General features: G+C 53.9%; 1 protein-coding gene across 8 annotated transcripts in view; it reads left to right on the top strand.

Annotated features, from left to right (window-relative positions):
- The window catches only part of ITPR1 (inositol 1,4,5-trisphosphate receptor type 1), a 208,280-nt gene extending 196,991 nt beyond the window's left edge, over nt 1-11,289 (top strand). For all 8 annotated transcript variants that reach the window (XM_040358648.1, XM_040358650.1, XM_040358649.1 and 5 more), the window contains 2 exons: nt 8,325-8,486; nt 10,463-11,289. In XM_040358648.1, the coding sequence (XP_040214582.1) occupies nt 8,325-8,486; nt 10,463-10,549 (249 nt within the window). In that variant the 3' untranslated portion in view covers nt 10,550-11,289. The remainder of the gene's footprint in view (nt 1-8,324; nt 8,487-10,462) is intronic.
- Nucleotides 11,290-18,860: the final 7,571 nt, after the last annotated feature.

Below are 18,860 nucleotides of genomic sequence, written 5' to 3'. Positions count from 1 at the left end.
TGGTCGTTGGGAGTGAGGTTCGGGGTGGTTGTTGGGGGGTGAGGTCGGGGTGGTCGTTGGGGGTGAGGTCGGGGTGGTTGTTAGGGGGTGAGGTCGGGGTGGTCGTTGGGGGGTGAGGTCGGGGTGGTCGTTAGGGGGGGGGGACGTGAGGTCGGGGTGGTCGTTGGGGGTGAGAGGTCAGGGCTCTGTACAGGACACTTGAGTTCCTCCACACCAAACTGGTCACACCGTGTCTCTATAGACTTGGACTCCTTTTGTGGATTTAAATTTATTCTCCACTTTTCTGGAATGGATTTCCAGATAATTTTGGAGGAGGTCTGTGGAAATTTGTGCAGATTTGTGTAGTCAGGGACGAATGTTGGATGAGAAGACTTGGCCCCTCAACTTGGGCATCAAGAAAAAGACCTGGTTTTCAGTCAACCTACTGGTCCATCACAAAGGTGATCAGTAGTGGATGAGGTCGGGTGATTGGTGGGGGATGAGGTTGGGTGGTCGCTGGGGGTTGAGGTTGGGTGGTCGCTGGGGGTTGAGGTTGGGTGGTCGCTGGGGGTTGAGGTTGGGTGGTCGCTGGGGGTTGAGGTTGGGTGGTCGCTGGGGGTTGAGGTTGGGTGGTCGCTGGGGGTTGAGGTTGGGTGGTCGGTCGCTGGGGGTTGAGGTTGGGTGGGTGGTCGCTGGGGGTTGAGGTTGGGTGGGTGGTCGCTGGGGGTTGAGGTTGGGTGGGTGGTCGCTGGGGGTTGAGGTTGGGTGGGTGGTCGCTGGGGGTTGAGGTTGGGTGGGTGGTCGCTGGGGGTTGAGGTTGGGTGGGTGGTCGCTGGGGGTTGAGGTTGGGTGGGTGGTCGCTGGGGGTTGAGGTTGGGTGGGTGGTCGCTGGGGGTTGAGGTTGGGTGGGTGGTCGCTGGGGGTTGAGGTTGGGTGGGTGGTCGCTGGGGGTTGAGGTTGGGTGGGTGGTCTCTGGGGGTTGAGGTTGGGTGGGTGGTCGCTGGGGGTTGAGGTTGGGTGGGTGGTCGCTGGGGGTTGAGGTTGGGTGGGTGGTCGCTGGGGGTTGAGGTTGGGTGGTCGCTGGGGGTTGAGGTTGGGTGGTCGCTGGGGGTTGAGGGTGGGTGGTCGCTGGGGGTTGAGGTTGGGTGGTCGCTGGAGGTTGAGGTTGGGTGGTCGCTGGGGGTGAGGTCGGGGCTCTGTACAGGACACGCACCGTGTCTCTATAGACTTGGACTCCTTTTGTGGATTTAAATTTATTCTCCACTTTCTGTCATGGATTTCCAGATAATTTTGGAGGATGTCTGTGGAAATTTGTACAGATTTGTGTAGTCAGGGACGAATGTTGGATGGGTAGGGTGGTCGGTGGGGGATGAGGAGGTCGGTTGATCGGTTGGTACCACACGGTTGGAGGAGCACCAATTGTCTCCAATGTGTTTGTATGATGGAGGATCCCCAGACCCCCACTGGAGACCCCCATCACATGGAGAGTTGCGCACGTTGATATAACGGGGTGTTCTGATTCGCTGTCCGTACTTTGTAGTCATTCAGTCGGCAGGGAAATTTGCCGGGACTTTGTGACGCACCCAAATGTCCGAATGCAAATCCTGGAACTTGTATTGGAATATAATTATTATAAAATAAAAACGCCAGTAGCTTCGAGTTTTTCAATATTTTTGCAATAGCGTTTTTCCACGTTGGCGCTCTTTACCAATTTTTTTTTTTTTAAGAATTTATTTTTTATTTTTCAATAGATCAAAAATGTTAAACGCTGGTGAGCGACTTTTTTGAGCATTTTATTGGCGTTTATCAGCGTTGGAGCGTTTTTACAGCTAAAACCCGTCTCTCAGAACCCGCTAGTTTTTGTTTTAGTTTTTTACTGCCCAAAAATGCCGATAACGGCCTGTGTGTGTGTGGAGAGTAAAAATGGCAACAGCCAAAATCAGCCGCTGTAAAAACGCCCCGCGTGCGGCGAGGCCGGCTGAGCTTTAGAAAGGACTTTTCAGGAAATGTATAAAACTCGGGGGGCAGATCTCCTCCTCCTCCTGCGTCTTTCCTGCACTTCTCCTTCAAAGTGGCAAATTCTTTTTGCCTTTGTCAGATTTCTGTGGAAGTTCTGCAATCCGGCATGCCATTGAGAGGCTCGTCTGTATGTGGGGGGGGGGCAGGGGGGGCACCTCGGGGTCACAGGGAGGAAACCTCAGACTCTCTGCAGACTCCGCCAACTTCTTCCTTGTTACCAAGAATTGAATCATCAGTGGGCGGATCACCTGACCGGATTATTCTGCGAATTCTCAGCAGCTCGAGCCAAGAGGAATCCACTTCCTGCACGGGACGTGACCCCCCACAGACTGAGAAAACAGAGGGGGGGGGGGGGCGACAGACCATTCCTTGTAATGGGATGACGACAGAGGGAGACCCTTCCTGCAATCGGATTGCATGGCTGATATGATTTTCACTTCTTCTCATTTCATTTCTTTCTCAGTATTATGATTGCACAGGAAAAGTTCCCTCTGCCCACACAGTGCAACCAACCCTCTGCCCCGCGCCACCCTCTGCCCCGTGCCACCCTCTGCCCCCACAGTGCAACCAACCCTCTGTGCCCCGCGCCACCCTCTGCCCCCACAGTGCAACCAACCCTCTGTGCCCCACGCCACCCTCTGCCCACACAGTGCAACCAACCCTCCGCCCCGCGCCACCCTCCGCCCACGTAGTGCAACCAACCATCTGTGCACCACGCAACCCTCTGCGCCACGCCACCATCTGCCCCCACAGTGCAACCAACCCTCTGCCCCGCGCCACCCTCTGCCCCGCACCACCCTCCACCAACACAGTGCAACCAACCCTCTGTTCCCTGCGCCAACCTCTGCCCCCACAGTGCAACCATCTGCCCTGCGCCACACCCTCTGCCCCGCGCCACCCTCCCTCTGCGCTGCGCCACCCTCTGCCCCCACAGTGCAACCATCTGCCCTGCGCCACCCTCTGCCCCGCGCCACCCTCCCTCTGCCCCGCGCCACCCTCCGCCCACACAGTGCAACCAACCCTCTGTCCCCCGCGCCACCCTCCGCCCACACAGTGCAACCAACCCTCTGCCCCGCGCCACCCTCTGCCCCCACAGTGCAACCAACCCTCTGCCCCGCGCCACCCTCTGCCCCCACAGTGCTACCAACCCTCTGCCCCGCGCAACCCTCTGCCCCCACAGTGCAACCAACCCTCTGTGCCCCGTGCCACCCTCTGCCCCCACAGTGCAACCAACCCTCTGGCCCGCGCCACCCTCTGCCCCCACATTGCAACCAACCCTCTGTGCACCACGCCACCCTCTGCCCCCACATTGCAACCAACCCTCTGTGCACCACGCCACCCTCTGCCCCCACAGTGCAACCAACCCTCTGTGCACCACGCCACCCTCTGCCCCCACAGTGCAACCAACCCTCTGCCCCACGCCACCCTCTGCCCACACAGTGCAACCAACCCTCTGCCCCGCGCCACCCTCTGCCCACACAGTGCAACCAACCCTCTGTGCACCACGCCACCCTCTGCCCCCACAGGGCAACCAACCCTCTGTGCCCCGCGCCACCCTCCCTCTGCCCCGCGCAAACCCTCTGCCCCCACAGTGCAACCCTCTGCCCCCACAGAGTAACCCACCCTCTGCCCATAACTCTCCTCTCCTGATATACTCTGCTGGAGGACTCTGCTCCTTCCTCTATAACTCTCCTCTCCTGATATACTCTGCTGGAGGACTCTGCTCCTTCCTCCAGAACTCTCCTCTCCTGATATACTCTGCTGGAGGACTCTGCTCCTTCCTCTATAACTCTCCTCTCCTGATATACTCTGCTGGAGGACTCTGCTCCTTCCTCTATAACTCTCCTCTCCTGATATACTCTGCTGGAGGACTCTGCTCCTTCCTCTATAACTCTCCTCTCCTGATATACTCTGCATGGTTTAGAATGGGGTGTCACTGCGGCTTGGATGGGGTGACAGTGATGAGTACATTTAGACCCATGAACTCTCCTCTGATAAGCGAGCGGAGCTCTTCCTTGGCTCGGATCTCTCTTCTCCCGGGTGGGTGGGGGAGGAGCCCTGTGAGGCTCAGATCCGGGGCGCTCGGTGTGAACGAGGGCGCTGGGCTTATCACCCGTCCCTCCTGACACCAATGCGGTCACCGCGGCTTGCAGCACGCCCCCCCCCCCTCGAGTTTCCGGAGCTGTCCGCCCCCATGTCTGCGCTCTTTGTCCGGGGGACTTTTCCATCCCTTTACTGAGAAGAGACTTGTTGTGTGGTTTGGACACATCTGCTGGAGGAAGCGGGGGGGGGGGGGGGGGTATTCACAGAGAAGTGCTGACAGGGGGGGGGGGGGGACGTGTCGGCAGAGTGAGGGGGAGGTTTCTGGGAATTGCTGGGAGAAGGCCAGGAAACCGAGATCTGCTCCTGTATATCATGGGCCCCCCCCCTGGTATCGGGTTCTTGTAAGTCCCTGGGAAGCGCCCCCCCCCCCAATCCTAAAAGCCCCAAATTTGTTATAAAGATTCAGAATATAAGGGACATTCTTCTCACTGATCACCAATGTAAGGGACATTCTTCTCACTGATCACCAATGTAAGGGACATTCTTCTCACTGATCACCAATGTAAGGGACATTCTTCTCACCGATCACCAATGTAAGGGACATTCTTCTCACTGATCACCAATGTAAGGGACATTCTTCTCACGGATCACCAATGTAAGGGACATTCTTCTCACTGATCACCAATGTAAGGAACATTCTTCCCACTGATCACCAATGTAAGGGACATTCTTCTCACTGATCACCAATGTAAGGGACATTCTTCCCACTGATCACCAATGTAAGGGACATTCTTCTCACTGATCACCAATGTAAGGGACATTCTTCTCACTGATCACCAATGTAAGGAACATTCTTCTCACTGATCACCAATGTAAGGGACATTCTTCCCACTGATCACCAATGTAAGGGACATTCTTCTCACTGATCACCAATGTAAGGGACATTCTTCTCACTGATCACCAATGTAAGGAACATTCTTCTCACTGATCACCAATGTAAGGGACATTCTTCTCACTGATCACCAATGTAAGGGACATTCTTCTCGCTGATCACCAATGTAAGGGACATTCTTCTCACTGATCACCAATGTAAGGAACATTCTTCTCACTGATCACCAATGTAAGGAACATTCTTCTCACTGATCACCAATGTAAGGGACATTCTTCTCACTGATCACCAATGTAAGGAACATTCTTCTCACTGATCACCAATGTAAGGGACATTCTTCCCACTGATCACCAATGTAAGGGACATTCTTCTCACTGATCACCAATGTAAGGGACATTCTTCTCACTGATCACCAATGTAAGGAACATTCTTCTCACTGATCACCAATGTAAGGGACATTCTTCTCACTGATCACCAATGTAAGGGACATTCTTCTCGCTGATCACCAATGTAAGGGACATTCTTCTCACTGATCACCAATGTAAGGGACATTCTTCTCACTGATCACCAATGTAAGGGACATTCTTCTCACTGATCACCAATGTAAGGGACATTCTTCTCACTGATCACCAATGTAAGGAACATTCTTCTCACTGATCACCAATGTAAGGAACATTCTTCCCACTGATCACCAATGTAAGTGACATTCTTCCCACTGATCACCAATGTAAGGGACATTCTTCTCACTGATCACCAATGTAAGGGACATTCTTCCCACTGATCACCAATGTAAGGGACATTCTTCTCACTGATCACCAATGTAAGGGACATTCTTCTCACTGATCACCAATGTAAGGAACATTCTTCTCACTGATCACCAATGTAAGGACATTCTTCTCACTGATCACCAATGTAAGGGACATTCTTCCCACTGATCACCAATGTAAGGAACATTCTTCTCACTGATCACCAATGTAAGGGACATTCTTCCCACTGATCACCAATGTAAGGGACATTCTTCCCACTGACCACCAATGTAAGGGACATTCTTCTCACTAATCACCAATGTAAGGGACATTCTTCCCACTGATCACCAATGTAAGGAACATTCTTCACACTGATCACCAATGTAAGGGACATTCTTCCCACTGATCACCAATGTAAGGAACATTCTTCCCACTGATCACCAATGTAAGGGACATTCTTCTCACTGATCACCAATGTAAGGAACATTCTTCTCACTGATCACCAATGTAAGGGACATTCTTCCCACTGATCACCAATGTAAGGAACATTCTTCCCACTGATCACCAATGTAAGGAACATTCTTCTCACTGATCACCAATGTAAGGAACATTCTTCTCACTGATCACCAATGTAAGGGACATTCTTCCCACTGATCACCAATGTAAGGGACATTGTTCTCACTGATCACCAATGTAAGGGACATTGTTCTCACTGATCACCAATGTAAGGGACATTCTTCTCACTGATCACCAATGTAAGGAACATTCTTCCCACTGATCCCCAATGTAAGGGACATTCTTCCCACTGATCACCAATGTAAGGGACATTCTTCCCACTGATCACCAATGTAAGGGACATTCTTCTCACTGATCACCAATGTAAGGAACATTCTTCTCACTGATCACCAATGTAAGGGACATTCTTCCCACTGATCACCAATGTAAGGAACATTCTTCCCACTGATCACCAATGTAAGGGACATTCTTCTCACTGATCACCAATGTAAAGGACATTCTTCTCACTGATCACCAATGTAAGGGACATTCTTCCCACTGATCACCAATGTAAGGAACATTCTTCCCACTGATCACCAATGTAAGGGACATTCTTCTCACTGATCACCAATGTAAGGGACATTCTTCTCACTGATCACCAATGTAAGGAACATTCTTCCCACTGATCACCAATGTAAGGGACATTCTTCTCACTGATCACCAATGTAAGGGACATTCTTCCCACTGATCACCAATGTAAGGGACATTCTTCCCACTGATCACCAATGTAAGGGACATTCTTCCCACTGATCACCAATGTAAGGGACATTCTTCCCACTGATCACCAATGTAAGGGACATTCTTCTCACTGATCACCAATGTAAGGGACATTCTTCTCACTGATCACCAATGTAAGGAACATTCTTCTCACTGATCACCAATGTAAGGGACATTCTTCCCACTGATCACCAATGTAAGGAACATTCTTCTCACTGATCACCAATGTAAGGGACATTCTTCTCACTGATCACCAATGTAAGGGACATTCTTCTCACTGATCACCAATGTAAGGAACATTCTTCTCACTGATCACCAATGTAAGGAACATTCTTCTCACTGATCACCAATGTAAGGGACATTCTTCTCACTGATCACCAATGTAAGGGACATTCTTCTCACTGATCACCAATGTAAGGAACATTCTTCTCACTGATCACCAATGTAAGGGACATTCTTCCCACTGATCACCAATGTAAGGGACATTCTTCTCACTGATCACCAATGTAAGGGACATTCTTCTCACTGATCACCAATGTAAGGGACATTCTTCCCACTGATCACCAATGTAAGGGACATTCTTCCCACTGATCACCAATGTAAGGGACATTCTTCTCACTGATCACCAATGTAAGGGACATTCTTCTCACTGATCACCAATGTAAGGGACATTCTTCCCACTGATCACCAATGTAAGAGACATTCTTCTCACTGATCACCAATGTAAGGGACATTCTTCTCACTGATCACCAATGTAAGGGACATTCTTCCCACTGATCACCAATGTAAGGGACATTCTTCCCACTGATCACCAATGTAAGGGACATTCTTCTCACTGATCACCAATGTAAGGGACATTCTTCCCACTGATCACCAATGTAAGGGACATTCTTCCCACTGATCACCAATGTAAGGGACATTCTTCTCACTGATCACCAATGTAAGGGACATTCTTCTCACTGATCACCAATGTAAGGAGCATTCTTCTCACTGATCACCAATGTAAGGGACATTCTTCCCTCTGATCACCAATGTAAGGAACATTCTTCTCACTGATCACCAATGTAAGGGACATTCTTCTCACTGATCACCAATGTAAGGGACATTCTTCTCACTGATCACCAATGTAAGGGACATTCTTCTCACTGATCACCAATGTAAGGGACATTCTTCCCTCTGATCACCATGCTGATGTACGGTAACCTGTAATTATTAGAATGGTTGAGAGGCGCTGCCCTTGGATCCCCGCGGTTGTTGCGGCCGATTCTTTGGCCGGACTTGTATTGGGCCCTCCAAGCAGAGGTGACCTGATGTTGGTCTTCTCGGCCGATCAGTCTGTATGTTGAGTCTCTGATCGGCTTTGTTCTTCCCCCTAGGAGAGGAACCTGGACTGGTTTCCGAGGATGAGGGCCATGTCCCTGGTGAGCAGCGACTCAGAAGGTGAACAGAATGAACTTCGGAACCTGCAGGAGAAGTTGGAGTCCACCATGCGGCTCGTCACCAACTTGTCCGGCCAGCTCACCGAACTCAAAGACCAGGTAAGTGTCAGGAAATTTCATGGGACCCCTAGGGGGACGTTCTTCCCACTGACCTCCCAATGGAAGGGGACGTTCTTCCCACTGACCTCCCCAATGGAAGGGGACGTTCTTCCCACTGACCTCCCAATGGGAGGGGGAAGTTCTTCCCACTGACCTCCCAATGGAAGGGGACGTTCTTCCCACTGGCCCCCCAATGGGAAGGGGACGTTCTTCCCACTGGCCCCCCAATGGGAAGGGGACGTTCTTCCCACTGACCTCCCAATGGAAGGGGACGTTCTTCCCACTGACCTCCCAATGGAAGGGGACGTTCTTCCCACTGACCTCCCAATGGGAAGGGGACGTTCTTCCCACTGACCTCCCAATGGGAAGGGGACGTTCTTCCCACTGACCTCTCAATGGGAAGGGGATGTTCTTCCCACTGACCTCCCAATGGGAAGGGGACCTTCTTCCCACTGACCTCCCAATGGAAGGGGACGTTCTTCCCACTGACCTCCCAATGGAAGGGGACGTTCTTTCCCACTGACCTCCCAATGGAAGGGGACGTTCTTCCCACTGACCTCCCAATAGAAGGGAACGTTCTTCCCACTGACCTCCCAATGGGAAGGGAACGTTCTTCCCACTGACCTCCCAATGGGAAGGGGACGTTCTTCCCACTGACCTCCCAATGGAAGGGGACGTTCTTCCCACTGACCTCCCAATGGAAGGGGACGTTCTTCCCACTGACCTCCCAATGGAAGGGGACGTTCTTCCCACTGACCTCCCAATGGAAGGGGACGTTCTTCCCACTGACCTCCCAATGGAAGGGGACGTTCTTCCCACTGACCTCCCAATGGAAGGGGACGTTCTTCCCACTGACCTCCCAATGGAAGGGAACGTTCTTCCCACTGACCTCCCAATGGGAAGGGGACGTTCTTCCCACTGACCTCCCAATGGGAAGGGGACGTTCTTCCCACTGACCTCCCAATGGGAAGGGGACGTTCTTCCCACTGACCTCCCCAATGGGGAGGGGACGTTCTTCCCACTGGCCCCCCCCAATGGGGAGGGGACGTTCTTCCCACTGGCCCCCCCAATGGGGAGGGGGACGTTCTTCCCACTGGCCCCCCCAATGGGGAGGGGGACGTTCTTTCCACTGGCCCCCCCAATGGGGAGGGGGACGTTCTTTCCACTGGCCCCCCCAATGGGGAGGGGGACGTTCTTTCCACTGGCCCCCCCAATGGGGAGGGGGACGTTCTTTCCACTGGCCCCCCCCAATGGGGAGGGGACGTTCTTCCCACTGACCCCCCCAATGGGGAGGGGACGTTCTTCCCACTGACCCCCCCAATGGGGAGGGGACGTTCTTCCCACTGACCCCCCCCAATGGCAAGGGGACGTTCTTCCCACTGACCTCCCAATGGAAGGGGACGTTCTTCCCACTGACCTCCCCAATGGGAAGGGGACGTTCTTCCCACTGACCTCCCCAATGGGAAGGGGACGTTCTTCCCACTGGCCCCCCCAATGGGAAGGGGACCTTCTTCCCACTGGCCCCCCCAATGGGAAGGGGACCTTCTTCCCACTGGCCCCCCCAATTGGAAGGGGACCTTCTTCCCACTGGCCCCCCCAATTGGAAGGGGACCTTCTTCCCACTGGCCCCCCCAATTGGAAGGGGACCTTCTTCCCACTGGCCCCCCCAATTGGGAGGGGACCTTCTTCCCACTGGCCCCCCCAATGGGGAGGGATGTTCTTCCCACTGTCCCCCCCCCAATGGAAGGGGACCTTCTTCCCACTGGCCCCCCCAATGGGGAGGGGACGTTCTTCCCACTGGCCCCCCAATGGGGAGGGATGTTCTTCCCATGTTGGTGGTCAGTAGGAAATCTAGTTGAGATGGGCAGATCTATGGAACCAGATTGCCAGGAAGCCTGAATAATGTATAGAATTGTATCTACAGACAAACTTGAATTGCTTATAATACCAAACATGATAATTGTCTTTCTCGGCAGATGACGGAACAGCGGAAGCAGAAGCAGAGGATCGGTCTCCTGGGGCAGCCGGCTCACCTAAATCTCAACCCCCAGCAGCCAGCATAGATCCTCCCCCATCCTCCACACACCGCCGTGTCCCTTAGAGCCATCCATACGGATTCCAGCTGCTCTGCTTCAGACTTCGGCCCGCCACTTCCGCCGCCACCGATTTCTTTTCCATTCGCATCCAGCGTTGGAATATTTTTGTGCCAAATGAACCCCCCGATCGTCGGGCGCGAACGAACTTTGCACTGAGAGGAAATAATAAAAACTGAATTTCGAGAGTCCATTTTATATTTCAGATTGAAGAGATTATATTTATGAAACTTTTTTTTTTCCTATTTGTAACGTTTTGAGTGTAAGGACCACTGTGATGTATTGTGTGGGATGACACCCCTCCGCCGCCATCTTTGTTCTTCCGTTCATACTGTGCCCCTCCCCCTAGGATGACCAGGCCTGAAATATTTTTTGTCAGCGATTTGCTGAGAAGTTGACCTGATGACCAAACCCAGCTTGGCCCCCATCCCCCCCCTTCCCTCTGCCTCGTCCTCCATTAGAGTGAGTGGGACTGTGAAACGCGTCGGCTGAGATCAAGGTTTTGAATTTTTTTGAACTTTATTCCCTGCAGAATGATGAACGTTGCGCATTCAGACTCCTCCCCCCACCCCGATGGAAGGACCGGCTGTAATTTATACTTTTTTCCCGCTCTGTTTTTTTTGTACACACGTTCTTTGTTTCTTGATACACAGAAGCTGCTCCCTGACTTTGTAAATGTGCAAGTTTGAGATTAAAACTCTGAATATGCAGACGAGTCGCCTGATTGCTGCCGAGACGCAAAATTCTGTCTTGTGATTTGTTTAACCCCTGGGCCCGTGTAACTACACTGGGAGGCAGCGGCAGGCTCGGGGAAACATAGGGGGGGACCCGTGTTCCCTGGGGTGTGGGGGACCCGTGACCACTGTGTTCCCTGGGGGTGACCCGTGACCACTGTGTTCCCTGGGGGGGGTGTGGGGGCCCGTGACCACTGTGTTCCCTGGGGGTGACCCGTGACCACTGTGTTCCCTGGGGGGGGTGTGGGGGCCCGTGACCACTGTGTTCCCTGGGGTGTGGGGGCCCGTGACCACTGTGTTCCCTGGGGGGGGGGACCCGTGACCACTGTGTTCCCTGGGGGGGGGGACCAGTGACCACTGTGTTCCCTGGGGTGTGGGGGACCCGTGACCACTGTGTTCCCTGGGGTGTGGGGGACCCGTGACCACTGTGTTCCCTGGGGAGGGGGGGGCCGTGACCACTGTGTTCCCTGGGGGGGGGGGGGGGACCCGTGACCACTGTGTTCCCTGGGGGGGGGACCAGTGACCACTGTGTTCCCTGGGGTGTGGGGGACCCGTGACCACTGTGTTCCCTGGGGAGGGGGGACCCGTGACCACTGTGTTCCCTGGGGGGGGGGGGGGAGACCCGTGACCACTGTGTTCCCTGGGGGGGGGGGACCCGTGACCACTGTGTTCCCTGGGGGGGGGAGACCCGTGACCACTGTGTTCCCTGGGGAGGGGGAGACCCGTGACCACTGTGTTCCCTGGGGAGGGGGGGACCCGTGACCACTGTGTTCCCTGGGGAGGGGGGACCCGTGACCACTGTGTTCCCTGGGGAGGGGGGGGACCCGTGACCACTGTGTTCCCTGGGGAGGGGGGGACCCGTGACCACTGTGTTCCCTGGGAGGGGGGGACCCGTGACCACTGTGTTCCCTGGGGGGGGGGAGACCCGTGACCACTGTGTTCCCTAAGGGGGGGAGACCCGTGACCACTGTGTTCCCTGGGGAGGGGGGACCCGTGACCACTGTGTTCCCTGGGGGGGGGGGAGACCCGTGACCACTGTGTTCCCTGGGGAGGGGGATGACCCGTGACCACTGTGTTCCCTGGGGGGGGGGGGGGGGGCCCGTGACCACTGTGTGCCCTGGGGGGGATGACCCGTGACCACTGTGTTCCCTGGGGAGGGGGGGACCCGTGACCACTGTGTTCCCTGGGGAGGGGGGGACCCGTGACCACTGTGTTCCCTGGACGTATCGGATCGCGGTGATCGGCACCCGGCTGCTGTGAGTGGTCGGGGGGCATCATGTGATTGCTATGAAATTGTTTTCGATAATCACATGACTACAAAGTAAACACCGCCAGGAATGGCTTCCTGATCTATAAATAGAGGCGGCACTCATATTTATATCATGTCCCCCCCCCACCCCGAGGTCATTTCCACCATCACTTCTGAATGCTGCCCACCGGGGGGGGGGGGGGGGGGAAAGGGACGTGCTGCAAAGTTTTGCCTACAACTCTGATCATTAAGCTCATCATCAGCCTGTCCTGCAAAGGTGAGCGGATCGGAGGTGGAACCCGTCTACAAAAAACGCAACCGCCCCCCTGGATTTTGGTGCATGAGAATACCCACGTCTGCGTGAGGGGGAGGGGGGGTCATTAACAATTAATGGCACTTCTGTGTATCTTCTAAAGGGCAGCGTGTTCCTGTGGTGTCTTTGCATGTGTTCCCGACACACAAATGTGAAAGCAGGCTAAATGTTTCAGTTACATTGGTGGTCAGTGAAGTCACATTATACTTTCCAAAGATTTCCAGCTTTGCTCTACACAGGATTCTGTATATAGAGGGGTATGAATACTTTTTCCAGGCTCTGTATATAGAGGGGTATGAATACTTTTCCAGGCTCTGTATATAGAGGGGTATGAATACTTTTTCAGGCTCTGTGTATAGAGGGGTATGAATACTTTTTCCAGGCCCTGTATATAGAGGGGTATGAATACTTTTTCCAGGCTCTGTATATAGAGGGGTATGAATACTTTTTCCAGGCTCTGTATATAGAGGGGTGTGAATACTTTTTCCTGTCTCTGTGTATAGAGGGGTATGAATACTTTTCCAGGCTCTGTATATAGAGGGGTATGAATACTTTTTCCTGTCTGTATATAGAGGGGTATGAATACTTTTTCCAGGCTCTGTCTATAGAGGGGTATGAATACTTTTTCCTGTCTCTGTATATAGAGGGGTGTGAATACTTTATCCTGTCTCTGTATATAGAGGGGTATGAATACTTTTTCCTGTCTCTGTCTATAGAGGGGTATGAATACTTTTTCCAGGCTCTGTATATAGAGGGGTATGAATACTTTTTCAGGCTCTGTGTATAGAGGGGTATGAATACTTTTTCCAGGCCCTGTATATAGAGGGGTATGAATACTTTTTCCAGGCTCTGTATATAGAGGGGTATGAATACTTTTTCCAGGCTCTGTATATAGAGGGGTGTGAATACTTTTTCCTGTCTCTGTGTATAGAGGGGTATGAATACTTTTCCAGGCTCTGTATATAGAGGGGTATGAATACTTTTTCCTGTCTGTATATAGAGGGGTATGAATACTTTTTCCTGTCTGTGTATAGAGGGGTATGAATACTTTTTCCTGTCTCTGTCTATAGAGGGGTATGAATACTTTTTCCAGGCTCTGTCTATAGAGGGGTATGAATACTTTTTCCTGTCTCTGTATATAGAGGGGTGTGAATACTTTATCCTGTCTCTGTATATAGAGGGGTATGAATACTTTTTCCTGTCTGTCTATAGAGGGGTATGAATACTTTTACATGGAAAGTACCGTGCACCCCCCCCCCCCCCGGGTCACCCCCATAGACGAGCGATCGCTCGATCCCCCGGGGGGCGGAGAGTGGGCGGGGCGGTCGCGCTCTGGCGGTTCCTCGGCGTGTTTTTGAGGTTTGGAAATCCCCTCTTCCTTCCTTCCGCCGCCCCCGCCGCCGTCTCTCACGTTTTCTGGATGACATCAGCCGAGGTCCGAAGGTTATCTGGGGGGGGAGGGGGCGGCACATCTGTGAGACGATCGACTTCACCGAGGGGGAAAAAAAGAGAACCGATCTCCTCCGACATGCAACCCAAATCCTGAGAATGCGACGTCTGACTCCGCCTTCCTCGGATTTCTCTCATCAACACAATGACGTTTTTATAAATACAATGTTTCCATTTTTCTCACATTCTTCATTTTATACACTATGATGTCATCACCGTCTCTCTGTGCTTCTCTATGCAATGCAGGCAGATCGTGGCTGGTGGGAGGGGCCGGATTGTGGCTGGTGGGAGGGGCCGGATTGTGGCTGGGGGGAGGGGCCGGATCGTGGCTGGGGGGAGGGGCCGGATCGTGGCTGGTGGGAGGGGCCGGATCGTGGCTGGTGGGAGGGGCCGGATCGTGGCTGGTGGGAGGGGCCGGATCGTGGCTGGGGGGAGGGGGCGGATCGTGGCCGGTGGGAGGGGCCAGATCGTGGCCGGTGGGAGGGGGCAGATCGTGGCCGGTGGGAGGGGCCAGATCGTGGCCGGTGGGAGGGGCCGGACATAGAAAACATCCCAGCCCCCAGCCTCTTTCTCCTCTCAGGAGCCCTCTGCCTAGAATCGCACTGATGCGGCGCCACATGTGAAGCAGAGAAGAATCGCACCGCGTTCCTATTTACGCATGCGATTCCTTGTAGGGCGCTCTGAGCCCCTTCATTTCGTATGACGAATCGCACCGCATGAAAGGGGTGCACTTATTTATTCCGCACTGGTATTGTGAACATCCATGCGATCCGATTCCACCAATCGCACTGCGATTTGCCAACTGTTTTTGGGGGTGTGGTTAACCTCCACGCCCGCCGCGGTTGGCATGAGCGGCGTGCGATTGGTGGAAACGCTGCAAATCCCGCACCGCGTCAGCCTGATGTCCTCAGGCCTGATGCAAGCAGTGGGAGGAGTTATGCAAATATCACAATGCCTTGATGGGTGGGGGCGTCAGTCTGGAGGAGTGGGCGTTCCCAGGCAGGCTGCATTTGCATAGGTAACACCCACATGTGATGCTGAACCTCCATAATTGAAGGAACTGAGATCCAATGAATGAAAGGGGCGTGTCAGTCTGGAGGAGTGGGCGTTCCCAGGCAGGCTGCATTTGCATAGGTGACGCCCACATGTGTAGCCGACCCCCAAAAAATTAAGGATCTGAAATCGAATGAAAGGGGCGGACCAGCAAGCAGCGGGAGGAGTTATGCAAATATCACAAAGCCTTGGTAGGTGGGTGTCAGTCTGGAGGAGTGGGCGTTCCTAGGCAGGTTGCATTTGCATAGGGGACGCCCACATGTGATGCTGAACCCTAAAAAAATTAAGGATCTGAAATCAAATGAATGAAAGTGGTGGGCCAGCAAGCAGCGGGAGGAGTTAGTTATGCAAATATCACAAGGCCTTGATGGGTGGGGCGTCAGTCTGGAGGAGTGGGCGTTCCTAGGCAGGCTGCCAATGAAGTGTGTGGCTGAACCCCCAAAAAATTAAGGAGCTGAAATCCAATGAATGAAAGGGGCGGACCAGCAAGCAGCGGGAGGAGTTATACAAATATCACACTGCCTTGGTGGGTGGGCGTCAGTCTGGAGGAGTGGGCGTGCCCAGGCAGGCTGCATTTGCATAGGTAACGCCCACATGTGTAGCTGAACCCCCATAATTGAAGGAACTGAATTTCAATTAAAGGGGCGGACCAGCAAGCAGTGGGAGGAGTTATGCAAATATCACAAGGCCTTGATGGGTGGGGCGTCAGTCTGGAGGAGTGGGCGTTACTAGGCAGGCTGTATTTGCATAAGTAACGCCCACATGTGAGTCTAAACCCCCATAATTGAAGGAACTGAGATCCAATCAGTGAAAGGGGCGGGGCCAGGGACCGTCGGGCTGGGGGATTAATGGCGAAACGCATTGGTGATGGAGTACCGCGCATTTTTGTCAGGAACATTTTCTAATGCGTAGGACGGCCCACTGAAGTTGGCTTCCTGCGCACGTCACGCACTTTCCCAGCCACAGAAACGCGTTGCTCTTTAGCAGGAAACATAGTGGGCTGTCCTACCTGCACCCAGAGCCAGGATAAAGGGGTGGGCAGGAGGGACGGCTGGTTTGGAGGTTTGGGGGTGCTCTGTTACACGGCTGCCCCTGAGGGACGGGGGATGGGGGGGGCAGTTTGGCATCTTTGCCCCGAGTGTTGGATGAACTTCGCCCCGACGCTGCATGCCGGAAAAACGCACAGAAACGCGCTCGCTCACTGCCGCTCCCGTAGCCTGCCCTGCACACCGCCTGCGGGGAACGCCCTCCATTGCACCCGCAGAGCCCTCGGGGCCCCTCACACCCGGCGCCATGACGTGCGTTTCGATGCACTTTCTTTTGGCGCGCGTTTTACGTGCGTTTGCGCTGCGCCTTTCTTAGTGTTTTCACTTCCTCGGATCTCTTCCTTCTCTTGGCTTTCACGTGCTGCGCTGCGTTTTTATACCCGTGCAAGAAAAGCGCAGCTTGCTGGTGTGAAGGACGCCCCCCGCAGGATGACGGGCGGGAATGCGCCCCCCTTTATCTGGTGTGAAGGACGTCCCCCGCAGGATGACGGGCAGGAAGGCGCCCCCCTTTATCTGATGTGAAGGATGCACCCCCGCAGGATGACGGGCGGGAATGCGCCCCCCTTTATTTGGTGTGAAGGGCGCCCCCCGCAGGATGACGGGCAGGAAGGCGCCCCCCTTTATCTGATGTGAAGGATGCACCCCCGCAGGATGACGGGCGGGAATGCGCCCCCCTTTATTTGGTGTGAAGGGCGCCCCCCGCAGGATGACGGGCGGGAATGCGCCCCCTTTATTTGGTGTGAAGGACGCCCCCCGCAGGATGACGGGCCCCTTTATCTGGTGTGAAGGGGCCCCTCACCGCACACGGAGCTCTCGCTGACCAATGAGAGGGGTGCGTTGTCTGGTCCCGGGAAGAATTGTTGGCAGGCGAGGAGGAGAAGTCGGTCCTGATGTGACGGGCGGGGGGGGGGGGAGGGGGTTTCCTGCAGTCAGGTCACAGCCCAGCGGGTCTAATCCCCTCTCCATCAATGGGGCGGTTGTGCGTTAAGCCGGATTGGCGAGGTGCGGAGAGCCGGTTATATAATGTCGTCTCTCAGGAGGAGGCACATGCACGGCCTTGCCTGAGCTGCTGACGTTTCAGCGATTAACTCGCCGATTTACACAAACGCCGCGCCGAGGTCAGCCGCAAGAGGCCGCCATATTGGAGGGAAAATGTGACATTCTGGATGGGGGAGGGGCAGAATGAAAATATATCAATTGAATTTTATAGATTTTGTATTTATTGTTTTCTTTATTATTTATAAAATGTACAAATCTCCCGACAATATGAATCCCGGACCCCAAAACACGGCTAACCCCGCCCACCGGACACATCGGGTCCACCTACAAACCACACCCACTTTACAGGTTGGTCCCGCCCAGACTTTACCATCTCGAAATACTGTAGGTGGGGACCAGGGCCGTAATAAGGCACTAGAACCAGTACTGGGGCCAGGCCCCACCAACTAAAAAGGGGGGCCCAGTCCGCATCAACAATATCGGGGGCCCAGGCACCATCAACTAAAAAGGGGGGCCCAGGGCCCCTCAGCTAAACAGGGGGGCCCAGGAGGTGGGAGCGAAGGAGGGACTTTTTTTTTCACTTTCGGGACATAGGTGAATAAAGTCAGTGCCGCTGTTTCACTGCACCCCAATAATGGGGTCCAATTCCTCCCACTGACACCAATGATGGGGGTCCAATTCCTCCCAATGACACCAATAATAGGGTGCAACCACTCTCACCAAAACAATGGCGCATTATTTTTCTCCACTGACGTTGGGATCTTTTCTCCTCCCACTGGGTACAGGCCACGCCCCCTCCTAAAGCCCCCGCTATAGAGGGACATGCTGTGTTCAGATTTCATGTCTGAGGTTTACAATCACTTTGAAGGCAGAAGGTATTTTCTATGCATTAAGATAAAAAGCCTTCTGTATGCCCCTCCCCCCTCCCTCACCCACCTAATAACTTACCTGAGCCCCCTCTGGATCCAGCGATGTTGCAGGAGTGTCTCGGCTGCCCGGGACTCTCCCTCCTTATTGGCTGAGACAGCAGCACAGCGCCATTGGCTCCCACTGCTGTCAATCAAAGTCAGTCAGCCAATGAGGAGAGGAGAAAGGGGGGGGGGGCTGGGCTATGGCTCTGTGTCTGAATGGTCACAGGGAGCTGTTGGCAGGAGGGAGGGGCCTGGAGCACTGGCGAGGGACCCGAGAAGAGGAGGATCGGGGCTGCTCTGTGCAAATCCATTACAGAGAGGAGGTAAGTAGAACATGTTTGTTTTTTTAACAACAAAAAAAATGAGACTTTAACCACTTGAGACCCACGCTGTAGAGGAAAGACGTCCACAGCGCGGCTCTCAAGTGCCGGGTGGACGTCCTGCTACCTACATTCCCTGCGCGCGCCTCTGGGGGGCGCGCAGCGGGTAAACACTGTCGCTGGGGAGCCGATGCGTGTGCCTGGCGG

Source organism: Rana temporaria, chromosome 7, assembly GCF_905171775.1.
Source record: "Rana temporaria chromosome 7, aRanTem1.1, whole genome shotgun sequence".
NCBI lineage: Eukaryota > Metazoa > Chordata > Amphibia > Anura > Ranidae > Rana > Rana temporaria.
Note: the sequence above shows the minus strand (reverse complement) of the source record. Positions and strands in the feature narration are given on the sequence as shown.